The following is a 14,529-nucleotide window of genomic DNA, read 5'->3' on the forward strand; positions in this document are numbered from 1 at the left end:
GAGATTACTTTATAAAGATAAACTTGAAAAGTCCACAGAAAAAGATCTAGTGTAGGACCTTGGGTGTGAGATTTTGGTTTTCTTTAGCAGTAAGACTGACTGATGCCATTCTGAGGGTCATACGATGGTTTATTCGCACACTTCAGCAGGTAACCTGTTAAATCCTTGGAAAAAGAAGCAAACAAAAAATGAGATGCATTAGTTTGAATAATGGAAAGCTTTACATTTGCATTTAGAATATAGTTTACTAAAGAGGGATTGAAATATCATTTAAAGATAAATGTGATGCATATGATTGTGTAGCAGTGTTCCAAGTGGACTTACTGAACAGCGTAGAATTTAAAAATGAGGTATTTTTTGGAGAAGCCAGTATTGACATGTTGTGTTTCAATTGGTATAGAGGTCAGGCAGGAAGAAAAAAAGGGTGGAGCAGAAACAACTGAACATTCTTCTAGGAAAGACCTCAGACTGTGTTAGAGTGGGCCCAGTTATAAGGCCAATTAATGCAGATGCTGTGATTCTAGTAAGAGCTGGTGAGAAGAATGTTGTGTGTGTGACTGGGGATGAGGGGACTAAGTTGGAGCAGACACCTAACGGTCACCTAGTCCAACTCCCCTGCGATGAATGGGGACACCTACATCTACATTAGGTTGCCCAGAGCCCTATTCAGTTTGACCTTGAATGTCTTCAAAAATGGGGCTTCCACCACCTCTCTGGGCAACCTGTTCCAGTGCCTCACCACCCTTTACTGTGAAAAGTTTTTTTCTTATGTCCAATTGTCCTATCGTATCCTGCTCGAGAGTCAGTCCCTTTTTTGTAGCCTCACTTTAGATACTGAAAAGCCACTCTGAGATTTCCGCAGACCCTTCTCTTTTCCAGGCTGAACAGCCCCAGCTCTCTCAGCCTGTCCTCATAAGGGAGTTCCATGCCCTGGATGATTTTGGTGGTCCTCCCATACTGAGGACTCCACATCTGGATGCAGTACTTCAGGTGAGGTCTCACCAGCGCAGAGTGGAGGGGTTGAATCACCTCCCTCAACCTACTGGCCACTTTTCTCTTGATGGAGCATGATTTTGAAAGCAGATGGAGTATTGAGTGAGCTCTCCCTGTGCTCATACCCCTAAAAGAAAAATGTATCACGTGGCTGATATTTACACATTTTGCAGTTAATACCTGTTCCTTAGCAGGCAAACACTGCCTGTCATTTTGCAGTTAATAAAAATGTGCATCTGTCAATTTCAGTTCTTCCGAGTGATTCGGGGCAGAGCAGCATTAGTGAGGTGACAGTGTTGCTGATTTGATGCACTTAGCCATGGTAGTAAAGATGAAGATGCAAAATGAAATGCAGAGGATTTCAAAATGCAATTAGGTTGCTGTGCAACCGTGTTATAAAATGACAAATGAAATTCAGTGCAGATAAATGCAAAGTGATGTCCATGGGGAAAAAAAATATTCCAACTTTTCATATGAATTGAATTGCTAGTTAACAATCAGGCATGAGATCCCTAGGTCATATATTTGTGTGGAGATGTCAACTGTATACTCAGTAGCTGTCAAAAAGCAAATAAAACATTAGCAATGTTTATGGCAACTGTAGAGGAAAAATAGAGGAAAAACGTATCTGTCACAGTATGCATCTGTGATGCGCCTTCATCTTGAATAGTGGGATTGATTCTGACATCCTTCTCCTAATTCTCTTCTCCTTGCTCATTTGCACCTACAAAGAGCATAAAATAGTACTGCAGAAGCTGTCGGTCACACAAAAGGCTACTGAACGGCCTTTGCGTAAGGGATGATGAAGTAGATGCAGCTCTGTAGTCTGGAGAAGAGATGATGGGCAGAAGAAGGGTAGGAGGTTCAGGCCATGGCAGAGCTGTGCGAAGGCACTGGAGGTGAAGGTGTTCTGGAGTGGGAGGTGGCAGGATGAGGCCAACCCAGAAAGGCAGTCCTGTGTGGCAGGAACCTAGCTGTGGAGCTCCTCGCCAAGAGCAAGTGGGGAAAATTAACATAAGAATTACCTGTTGTATGCAAATACAGCTTCTGGGGCTTGCAGCACAGCTACATTTCTATAGTCCAGGACTGTTGTTTAGAAGATGTTCATTGCTGTGAGGCATCTGGAGTGCAAGTCTTAGCAGCTGCTGAGGGAAGAGGGATTGCTTACTCTGGAGAAGAGGAGGCTCAGGAGAGGCCATATGGCTCTTTGCAGCCACCTGAAGGGAGGTTGTGGTGAGGTGGGGGCCTGCCTCTTCTCTTGGATAACAGCAGCAAGATGAGGGGAAATGGCCTCAAGTTGCACCAGGGGAGGTTTAGGTTGGATGTCAGGCAATCTTCTCCGAAAGAGTGATCAGGCAATGGAACAGGCTGCCCAGGAAGGTGGTGGAGTCACAGTCCCTGGAGATGTTCAGAAATGTTTAGATGCTGTAGTAAGGGGCATGGTTTAGTGGAGAAATGTCGTTGCTGGGTGGATGGTTGGACTGAATGATCGCGGGGTCTTTTCCAGCCTTACTGATTCCAAGACTTACACTTGCTCAGCTGTTTTTTCCCTTGACTCCAGCTCTTGGCAGCTACTGGAAGCAAGATACTGGACTGGACTTTGGGCTTTAATTGTAGAGGACTTCTTTGTACTTATTATTTACTTTTTGAGTCTCATCAAAATTGTGTTTTGGTCATTTTCATAGCTAGTAATACCACTTATTTACTTAGTATCTGATCATTAGAACAACTTCAGTATCTAACATCCTACTGAGATTTAATTATTTCAACCGTTTATATCAGTCAAAATTTTGGGATCTCAGTAAAGAGATCACTGCTCAAATGTGCCAATCTTAAGAAAATTAAGATGTTTTCAATAGTATTGCTGGTGCTTTAGGTTCCTGAATGCTGAGTTTATCTGCTTGCATGGTTTCTGCCTCATAAACTCCTTGCGCTTGAGGAACTCCAGAAATAGAAGGAGAAATTAAAGAGCAGTTTGACTCATCAGAGAACTTGAAGAAAGTCTCCAACCTGTTGTCTCAGGTGATGAAACGCAGGCTCTTGATGTTGCTCTGCTTGCAGATCCAGTTCTGGTACTTGCTGGGTTTGGTGAGCCTTCCTGCAGCAGACTTGAAGTCAAGTACAAGTGCTTTTGGAGTACCAGAAAGATTAATGGAAGTTGTTCCGTGTTTGACTGGGGAGTGGCTGCTTTGGCTCCTTGGCATAGAGTCAGTGTTTGAGACAGTATTATAGAAATTAATCTTTTGGACTTCATGTATTGTTATTTGATTTCTGTGTCAGTCGTTAAATAAATGAATGAAAAACACATTTATTTCCAGTTTTGGGGCATAAGATCAAAAGACAGCAAATAGAGCAGTGGAAGGAGAGGGGACCCTGGGACAGCACAGGAGGTGTGCAGGTGCTCGTGGCAGCGGCCTAGACTAGAAGGCAGTGAGCTAAGGGCAACTTTAGATGTTTGACTTTTAACTCGATACTGGGGTAAGTATAGAAAATATCATAAAGCCAGAATGAAGCCTGGAGTAGTGAATGTTTTAAGAGGCTCTTAAATAATTATTAAGCAAAATGCAGTGATAGCAATCACACCGGTAGAACCTGGCTGACAATGCTCTAAACATCAGCATAGCAATGCTGTAATTACTTTACTAGATGGCTGATTAGAAGCTATGCAAATGTAAATGCAATCAGTACCTGTGTTCCTGCTTTGTTTGAAACAATGTGTAAATGAATTATCTTTTGTGTCAGGCTCATGTCTCTCTTGGGAGTAAACGCAGGAGCAAGGACTGGCCTTCAGAAGCATAGCTGCTTCCAGAGGTGAAGAGATGCCTGTGGAAAGATGCCGAGCAGGAGCTCATTCTGAAGAAGAGCCTCACCTGCATGTCAGTTCTTGTGCTAGATGGTTACCCAGCCTCTGCCCACAGGTGCCTCACTGTGCACTGCATTCCTCCCCTGGCCCTGGAAGGAGGCATCCAAAAATCCTTCCCTGCAACCCTCGTATGCTCAGCTTTTCATAAGTCTGAATGCTACATGATAAAAAAACAAATAGCAGTTGTATCCAAAGCAGCTGATCGTTCCATGGTCATGTATCTATGAGAGAGACTGAGCTTGGGTTCATATGCAAAGTGTATACGTAATTTATGCACATACACCATGTCAGTCTCATCAGGAGTCATTGCTGTGCTTAAGTAATATGTATGTGATGGCAAGGATAGAGCTGTTATATACATAATTTATGTACAACCTCTGCATTGACTGTTTTATTGTATATGCAGTATAACCATACATTACTGATACTAGTCTAATCTCTAGAGTACAGATTGCGTCTTCAAGTATGCAAGCAAGCTTTTTTTTGTTGTAAAATGAAAAATAGGGATTTTTATATTCTATTTTTAAGGGAGTTACGTAAAGTATCTGTCATCGGTTTTTCATTTTTAGATGCAAATAATTATATACGGCAGGGAGCATGATGAGCAGTTAAAGTTGACATTAGAATGAAAATGCATAAGGTTTTCCTGAAAAACTGATCAAATAGGTCATCAGTCAAAGTTATGATCACAACTAGAAGAACATGTTTTAAATCTCATTTGAAATGTATTTAAAAAAAAAAAAGAAAAAGATAACTGCTCCTGCATCTGCATGCTAGTTACTGAGAGTGTTAAATTCGCATTTCCTAATTTTTAGGGAGATTTTTCCATTTCCCCTACCTTACAGCTGCATGAGGAACCTTCAAACCTATTGCTGACTGACAGACAGAGATGTAATCTGTTTCACCTTGCATGTATGGTGGGCTGGGATCAGCCTTGCTAGCAGCTGTCAGGCTCATACCAGTGTTTCTAACCCCCGGGCTTTGACTCTCCAAGCCCCCAAGGTGGAAAGGAGAAACCAAAGCAAGTGCCAGAAGATGTCAGGTTCCCACACTGTAAAATTAAAGAGAAGATTCAGAGACTGCTTTTGCTTCATCTGATCTTTCCTTTTAATCTTGAACATTCCTCATTAAATGAGGGAAGTGAAACGTTTGGGGACAGAAGAATGGTTTTTAATTAGAAGCAGATTTAAATTTGAATGTCATATAGGCTTTGCAAAATGTCTTTTTGCTGCTGTTTGCCAACTTCGCAGGATTTAATTTTGCAGCAGAAAGGCGACGGTGGGAATTTAGGGCCATCAAAGAAGTCTTTGGCACAACTGGCATCGGGTTCTGCCAGGTCTCCCACCTTTGCTTGCTTGGGGATGAGCTCATCCTGCACCAGCACTGCTGCTGCCACCTCACCCTCAGTGAAGGGCAGGCTTCTTCGGTGTTGGCAGGCACCTCTGAGCTGAAGGAAAACCAGAAGGCTTCTATTTTCTCTGTCCTTTTTCTCCATCCTTCATCCTACCATTATAGCCTGCTGCTGTGTTCGCTTTAGTTCACTTTCTTTGTTCTTTTTATTTTCCTTTTTTTTTTTTCAATTAGCTGCAGGGGAGTCTTAGCATTGATCTCAGTTAGGATTCATCTACTTAATGTTTGGACTGAATGATGCCTGCAGTGCTGAGGGAAGAGCTCATGGGTATCCCCTGCATCCTGCTGTGGCCTGCTGGAGCAGGGTGAAATCATCACCCAGGGCAACAGTCCAAGCTCAACATCAACTCCTGCATCCATGGGTGAGCTTTAGAACACAAACTCCTGAAGCACAAGGGTTTTCTTTGAGAGAGGTGGACAGTTGCTCCACATGAGTGTGGAAATAGGTTGTGGTCACTCCATGGAAAGTCACAGCTGTTCTCAGTGCCAGTATGCATGGTTCATGCAGAGCTGGGTATTTTATTTTACTGTAATATTTTTTTTTTAAACCTGGTAGTATTCTTAATGCTTACAGAAGCAATTCTTGTGCACTCAAATACAGAGCACTGGCATAGTGGTTTTAGTCTGATGGGTTTCAATAATCGGAAGATGGAGATTTCTGCAGTGTCTCAACCTCATCTCACTGCTCTCAAGCTGTGTCTCCCCCTGCTAAAAACCACAAAAATCCCACTTAACGTTCTGATTTCAGCAATACTTCCCAATGCACACAGCGTGATTACATTCGTGCACTTTAACAGAAGAATATTTGGTCTTAGCAGCTTTCTTCTCTCCCAGTGATCCAGCAGAGAAAAACTAGATTTTATATCTTCCATGGTGTCCACTGAAAAACATGCAAAGCATTTTTTAAAGTTATGTTTCAAATGCCATCTGACGGAGCAAGGTAAGAGAGAGTGGGTTTTCTTTAGAAAGTTGCACGAAGCCACTTGTCATCTGAAGTTGTTTTGCTGGAGGTATTTTTAGGATGACTCAGGCGTAAGGTCTGAGAGTTCTTCTTGCATTAAACTGAAGGGGAAAAAAAAAATGCTGACATTTTCCTTCCAGCTGTTTTGGTTAAATATTTGAATAAAAAAACCCAACCTTTTGGGCAAAAAAGGTTTATTTTTAAGTTCTGATACAGATTTGCACCATATTAAGTGCTAATTCTCCAGTTACCCATAAAGAAGTAGGTTATATGTGAATGCCAGTGAATATTTACCGCCTCCTACTCCCTTGTCAAATGTCCTGGTGGCTTAAAAGTAGGATTGTTTCCTTTGTTTGTTTGTTTAAAAACAACAAAACTAAAGCCATAATCAAACCCACAAATGAAAGATTGCACTTGCTTCATCTTCAATTGTTGACAGAAGTTACTGGTTTCGTATTCTGCAAACCTCACGCTTTTCAGTAGTTTCGCTTTACTTGCTGAAATTTCTAAACCTTTATTTATCAAACCTTTCTTTATTTTTCTTCGCTGGTCACAATGCCTTTAAAGTTTTTCATGTGTGAAATGAAGATTTTAATACGTGTAATCACATTTGTATTTGTAGGTGTTGATGTCTTGAAAAAATCTGAAAGTCTTTTTAAACTATATTCTGTTTGTGATGTATTTAAATCCATGTGGTTATGTCCTTGGTGAATACTGCAAATAGAGAACGTAAAGCTGGTGAAAGTTTTCACTTATTTTTGCTTTTATTTTTCATCCATCACAGCCCTACCATCTCAAACTCACTCTATTGGTATCCTCTTAAGGATCTTCCATAGCGGGAGACATATAAGTCAGCAACCATCTTTTCCTGTGTGTAAGCCTCCTTGCTCACGTTCCTAGAAAGCATGGTTACATTATATATGGTTACATATATTTAAAACCCCAAGGAATTAACTGTTTATTCTGTGCAGCAGAAATCTGCTGGTGGATGTGTTGGACAGGAGCATGAAAGCCTTTAAAACTAGAGAAAGAAAAACCATTCCTTTGCTGCAAATGCTGTAGAGAAGTACAAGTCTTCTTGTTGGGATGGAGCATGATGGTGGTGGCACTGTGATGGTCCTGAGCAAGTTGCATTCATAGCTCAGGCAACTGGACTGCAATATAGCACTGCTGGTGCAGATACTTGAACTATCTTGCTGCAGGGGAAAGGACTGAATGCAGCCAGGACAGACAGACAGACAGCTGGAGTGGGTGTTGGTGTGGTGCTGCAGTTCTTGGACACCTGCAGCTACAGCCAGGCTTAATTGGGAATTGCTACATCTCATAGGTGCTCACTGGCTTTTCTTTTCTCCCCTTTGTACTCACGTTGTGTCATTGTATTTTATATATATTGCTGTTATGCTGTGTTACCTACAGCTTACTATTTTGTGGTATGCACCTGTCTCTGATAATCAAGAGCTGACTCCATGATTGTTATGTGATGTGGCATCTTTGATCCCTTCACATCACGAATGCACGATGATTTCATTATCGTTCCTCTCTAGTGAGCACTTGAGAAGTGTCTTCTCCCTTAAATAAGAGTTTGTGTGTCACATGCTCATCATTTGCTTTAGATGTGTGCCACTCCAGCAGAACATCTACTGGCAGCACTAGAACGTATCTTACAAGAACCCACAGTCCACTGAAGCACTGTTCATAGGATCACAGAATAGACTGGATTGGAAGGGACCTTAGAGATCACCCAGTTCCAGCCCCCTGCCATGGGCAGGGCTGCCACCCACCAGATGATGCTGCCCAGGGCCCCATCCAACCTGGCCTCAAACACCTCCAGGGATGTTCTGTCATTGTATGGGCAATAAAGAGGGAGCTGCAACTGCAGCATAGCAAGAATTTCCCTTAGTTGTATTATTTTCTGTTGTCCTAGCAAAAAGCAAATGAAGTTCATTTAACTCACCTGCATGCTTTTCTTCCAGTTCCTTGGTGTTTCAGGGTAAGTAAGTTCTTTCAGCTTAAACCCTCACACGTTGAGGAGACGGCCGCCAGTATGGCATCTGGAGCTGTAAAATGCAGTGGGTTGTCAACATAAATTTAGTGCTGAGTTGTGAAACATGCCTCAGTGCCTTGGTAAGAAAGGTCATGACCCTTATCAGATGGCTGTCAAGGATGTAGAGCTGTTTGCAGGTAATGGCTGCACAAAGATGCTTCTACAGGTAGGAAAACATCTATGCAATAGATGTCACTCGTTGAGGAAGGCATTTGAGGAGATGCACAAAGTATAGGAGACTTTTTGGCCAGATACAGAGTATGTGGTTACCTAGTTACTGTTTTGGTTATCTGTGGTTCTTTGTTTGGAATGAATCTGACAGAGAAGCTATCGGCAGTTCTGATACAAACTCTTTCTCTTTTTTTCATCTTTTTTGAAATAAGAGATAATTCATTTTGGGAGTTCAAAGTACTTTATCTTCCTGGCAATCTAATGTATGTAGCACGCTTCCAAAATACGTAAATAATTTTATCTGTATAAAATAGAATGATTATGAATTTAAACACATGGATTTATGGTACCGTTTATGTGAGGTATGCTTGATAATACTTTTAATAATGAAATTGCATTTGTCTTTGTAGCTGCATATAAATTTTTGTGACAAATCTTTTACGTCTCCTCAAGAGCTGGGCGCTCCCTAGTGCATTACATACATTTCTAAACAGGGGAAATGAGTTTGATAACCATAACCAGTCTGCACATTTTGTTTGGTTTTTTTTTGGTAAAGCCTTAGTGGCATACATATATAAGAGATGCTTTGTTTGTTTTATCAGTACTTGGTGAATGTTATGGAGACCAAACAGTGGATGTGAGCAATGTGAGGCAGTGGGTGGTGTGTTTCAGCAGTGGTGGCAGTGGGTCATCTCCACTGGTTCAGATACCAGAACACGGTATGCAGCTCTTGTTCATCACTGCTGAAAATGCATAGCTCGTGCTGGTGACTGTCAAGCTGGTGAAAACTATTGTAACAGAGAACTTCTATCAAATAGTGTTATTGTGCTCCTTGTATTCTGTTGTAGTTCCCATGGAAATGAATAGGAGGCATTACTTCTGAAGCAGCCTACGTAAAATAATAAAATTATAGATTCATACAGTATTTTAGCTGTTCTTTAATCCAGAAAGCCCTTAAACATGAAGTCTTCATTGGTTAAAGCATATCTGTGTAACCAGGTTGATAATGAGCCAGAAGAAGGTTGTTTTCTTCTTGAGTTGCTTGTGTTTGTGTTCAGTGGCCAGTGTATAGGTTTAGCAGAAGCTGTATATAGGAGAAGCTGTGCTTTATGTATGTACATTTTGCTAGCTCTGGAAGGAAGAGGTTTAGCTTTAAAATTGTGGTGGTTTCTTTCTTATCAGCAGCTCAGCTCGCTCATAGCTGTGGGAGTCTGCCCTGTAGCCATTTGTGTGGGTCAATTTGTTAAGTTGCTGAGCTTCAGTGAGAAAAAGAACCTGGAGCTAGATTTAAAAGGCAGAAACGAGGAACTGAAGCATGCTGAACTCAGTCTTAAAACCTCTGAGAAGGGTTTGATTTAGTTACTTTTTTTTTTTTAGATCTGCTTATAATATAATGGGAAAACAATTTGGGGCTTTAACTGAAAACAAGTGGTTCGAACTTCCTTTAATGGTTCAGCTCATAAATATTGGAGAAGTCATTTAAAACCACTTATTTCAAGTCTGTCGAAGAAAGGGCTGTAACCTTGCATTACGTAGGAATGGTGAGTAAATGGACTGATCACATAGCAGCCCTCCCACTGGTGAAGAGAGGTGAGGCCTGTGCGGAGCCATCCTGAGCTCTTGCTTATGGCAGCCAGGAAGCCCAGTGTTTCCTGAACTGGAGCAGTACTGTCAGAGAAGTTCAGGATGGTTGCAGTCCTCTTCTGTTCTTTCCACTTAATTTCATAAAAACTGGAACCCCCCCCAAAAAAATATTTCACAGGCATTTTGGGAGATATCAGTAATGTGTGAAAGCCGTGTTCCAAGCTCAGGTCCTGCTCTGTCACACCGTAATGCTGCTGCTCCTCGTCCTCATTGACGTGACCTCTTTTTCCTGACGCTTCTCAGAGGGCGGTGTGCTACCAAAAAGAAATGGATCTCCAATTTTTCGCTCGTTCCAGCTGCGCTTTTCCTTGCTTCTTTCTCTGCGCATAGAAGCACAGGCATACACAGTATGACGCTGCTCCTCCCAGCAGGATCTGCTGTGCGGCAACAGCAGAAACACAATTCCTTCTCCTGCACTGATGAGTTTGGGGGCAGCAGGCGTTTTGCTGAGAACAGTGAGCATAAAGGCTCGAGGCTGCTTTTTGCTCCTGCTGCGTGCGCGTGAACGATGGGTGGTTTCGCAGAGGAATGAGTGCTGGGCTGCTGCTCATCCCCCCACCACTCCCATGTGGCCACTTCGTGTATCAAATCCCATTTGCTGTTTATATCACCATGCTTAATGCTGCATTGTCTTGTTCTAACAGCATTTCTGACAATCGTATTAAAATACTCCGTGTGCATATTAACATACTCTGTAATGCATGATAATACCTATTCCGAAGAGTCCCCTGTCTGCATAAATTCTTACAGATGGCATGAAACTACAGAGGGATTAGCTGTTGACTGCAGATCTGATGCCATTGCTTTTCTCTGTGCAGTTCCGTGTAATTTAACATGTCAATAGCCTTGCTGGTAAAACATGATGAAATTTTATATGACAGTATTACTCATAATGTACTGCGTATTTACGTGTGAATGGTGTCATTCCTAAATATAAACAGCTAGTTTGAGACAGACTTTGGTAAATGACTTTCTCAAAACTTGCTTCATTTCTAATATATTTTAATAATTACTTCTTTTTCTTGCAGACAAAATTGAAGAAGCACAAAAACAACTTAATGGAAAAGAAGACCAACAAAGAGGTAATAAACAAAATCAAAATGAAATAGAAAAAGCACATTGTGATTCTACAGGCTGATGTAAAGCTTTTCTGCGTCAGTGAAACTGGGCTCCACTGGGCTGTGGGCATTGGATGAAGCCCAGGGTATGTGCTGATCAGATGCTGCGATCTGTAACACCCCAATTTTGTGCAGACACAAAAGCTTTGTTCTAACCACTTGAGTAACTGTATTGACCTAGATAAGGCTGCTGAAGCTATAGCACTGGAAACTGCACAGTTTATTGACTAAAGCCTTGTACTAACAGTTTGGTTCATAATATGATTTACCTAATCGTTAATAACCATATTTGGTTTATGACAAGCAATATGTGATGATTTCTAACAGATGCTGAAAGGAGATTGATCCTCATAGGCTATTTTAAGAAATAGTTGACCTGTGACAGATTAAGCCTGTGTGTTAGGGTTTAGAAAGCTGGTGAGAAGTCATTGTATTTCAAGGCTGGCTGAATGCAGGAATACCTGTTAGGTTTTATGTGATAAAGCTCATCTGTGCACCCACAAACGAGTGCAGAGAAGCAGCATAGGGAGGGAGAGACCAAATAATCCCTGGCTAGGCTCCCCTGGGCAGAGCCATGGAAGACTCATCTCCACAAGCCCAGAGGAGCACAGGGGTATGAGGGCAGGTGAGAACCCCAGTGAAAGACTTGAAGAAAGCAGACTCTGTCCAGTACCCTCCCAGGGCCCTTGCAGCAGAGCCACAGCCCTAGCATCCAGATGTGAAACCCATCACCATGAGCCATAGGAAGTAGCTCACCTTTTGGACTGAAAGTGTAGTACTTGAAAGGGGACGCATGAGAGGATGTAGGGAAGCAACTCAGGGGCTCAAATCTGTGTGTCAAGACCAGGTTGGATGGGACCCTGGGCAAATGGTCTAGTATTAAATGAGGAGGTTGGTGGAATCATGATTCCAACCTGGGCCATTCTGTGATTCTGTGTATGCGTATGAATGTGGTGCATATGTGTGTTCTTTGTGTTTGTGTCTACTGGGAGTACATTTTCAGCTTCACTGATGATCGGACCTGGTGTCATGGAGCAACAGCATCACCTTTCTAAGTCTGGTGGGTCCAGAATGCTGTACTTTCATCTGTCAGTACCACATTTCACTGGTTTGTCTTGCTCTGGGTAGATACTCATTGCACTCATGTTAGTGACCTGTCCTTCGGAGCTCTGACACATCTGTGAACAGCATTGTAAACTGTTGATACTCACTCCTGGACTCAAAGCATTTTACCTTTTCAAACAATGAATTTTAAAACTTGCTGAACATTACAGAACAGAAGAATCCCAGCGGGGATGGACCCCAGCGGGGCCCGTCTGACCCATCATTATGCTCAGGACATACAGATTGAGGACAACACCTCGGCTTGGCCACTTTGTGCAGTCTGTTTCCTTCCTCCCAAGGCTGTCCTTGGGTCCTTTTAGGACCTGTTACCATGAATCCTTTTCTTTCAGTGGTGTTTGCCTTCAGCATTCTCTGGCAATGAATTGCAGAAGTTTACTACCAATCGCATTAAGAAAGTACATTATTGTATCTTTTTTTTTCTCCCAACTTCCTACTAGTTTTAACAGGTGTCCTTTGGTTCGAGCATTGTCTGATTTGTTAAAAAAAGCTCAACATTCATCTTCCCAGCTGCTTTTGAGATTTCGTAAACCTTGTCCATATCCCACTCAGCTTTGTTGTCTCCAGACTCATGATTAATTTTTCGAAAGAAGATTTGATACAGGCTGCCTTGAATGGGGACTAACACTATGATGTCGCTTTATGCCTTTGTAAAAAAGGTGAAGGAGAAAAAAACATGTGGCTGGGGGATAAAAGAAGCCTTCTAAACATTTACAGAGACTTTCCAACAAGCTAGGCCTTCAACTAAATAGACTTGTGATGTATTTTGTTTAGTGTACCATAGGAAAGCAGCATTGCCATCCAAACATAAAAGCTCAGTGTGTAAAGTATTACTGCCTGCTCTTGTTGATGTTGGTCCTAAAGAAGTAACATTTCTCTGGGTTGATTTATTTATTTTTGGATAGACTTGTTAAGCTGAAGATGAACTGACCTCTATTTTCAGGATTTTCTTCTCAGCTGTGCACCAATACAATCTTTGTGATCCCACACAAAGGAAGAAACTTTCTCCACTGTGCTCTGAAAGGGATTGGGCTGCAAAGATTTGCATGATGATAGCACACGCCTGTCAGGGGGTTCAGGAGGCAGAAAGATTATGGCTTAATTTTTGTGTCCTAATCTAAATTTGTAGGACTAGTTGTTGAAAAAAAAATTATACATAAAATTGATACAGAAATGACTGGGATAATACAGTGACTTTGTACCTTTTCAACTAAGAAATATCCTTTGCCATTTTTATCACTTTCTTAAGTGTCTATTTTTTTTTCATTATTTTTTGTAATATGAAGTAAATTAAATGTTTGTTTGAAGGCCACTGAGAAAAAGGAAAGTGTATTTTGAGCTAAACAAGTAAACAAAATGTGAACATGCTCACATAAGGTATTTTAATCACAATGCAGTGTATACAGATTCACCTTAAGATGGCTGTATATTTTTATTGCAAATTAAATACTGCCCTGTCAGTACTGGAGCTGTTAGAGGATGTAGTGTGTTTGTGGGGAGGAATTCTTCATGAGTTCAATCATACTGGGTTCTTTGCTGATTGGTCACTGTCAGTCAAAACTTTGTACACTGTCAGTCAAAACTTTATACATGTGTGGGATTTAAGATGAATTTAATTGACTACAGAAGATATGTATATTATGCATTGCATTTTGCCATTAGCTGTAATAATCCAATTAAGTGCAAATTGAAATAGATCTCTATTGAACACAAAGGCAGTAAAGAAATAGACATCGTGTTGAAGTTAGCAGAATTCAGTTACTTAGTATGAATTTTCAACTGGAAGATATACATATTTTTGAGTGATAGTCCACAAATACATTCAGGTTGCAGATAGGTAACCTGCAAGTTGAGACCAGAAATGTATTCTTTAGGGACCAGCTCCACTCTTTTCCTGCTCATCAGCTGTGTGAGGTGGATAATTCTTTCATCATGTCATCTTCTTGTAATTGCTCAGTTGCCAGGATGAATTTTTAGTAGGAGAACCTTAGAATCTCTTCAACTTTGATTGTTGTTGACATAACAGAGAAAGTCTTGTTTCTCATGAGTGATCTGTGTGTTGTCCTTTAAAAGCTGGAAGGGATGGTGGTCTTCAAAAACGAAAACTTTCTCCTTGTGAAGGCAATGAAAGCTTTCCCTGACAGTACCCATTTGGGTATCACGGTCTGGAGAGCAGTTAGCTGAATCTGCTTTGGCTTTGATC

At 41.4% G+C, this 14,529-nt stretch overlaps 1 protein-coding gene across 7 annotated transcripts in view; it reads left to right on the plus strand.

Moving 5' to 3' along the window:
- The window catches only part of HIVEP1 (HIVEP zinc finger 1), a 116,452-nt gene that overhangs the window by 51,258 nt on the left and 50,665 nt on the right, over positions 1–14,529 (plus strand). For 6 of the 7 annotated variants that reach the window (XM_048938548.1, XM_048938541.1, XM_048938544.1 and 3 more), the window contains one exon: positions 11,115–11,168. In XM_048938548.1, coding sequence (XP_048794505.1) covers positions 11,115–11,168 — 54 coding nt within the window. Of the gene's footprint in view, positions 1–11,114; positions 11,169–14,529 lie in introns of those variants that run through there. The other variant, XM_048938546.1, reaches the window with a different exon arrangement.

This window comes from Lagopus muta, chromosome 3 (genome assembly GCF_023343835.1).
Source record: "Lagopus muta isolate bLagMut1 chromosome 3, bLagMut1 primary, whole genome shotgun sequence".
Taxonomy (NCBI): Eukaryota; Metazoa; Chordata; class Aves; order Galliformes; family Phasianidae; genus Lagopus; species Lagopus muta.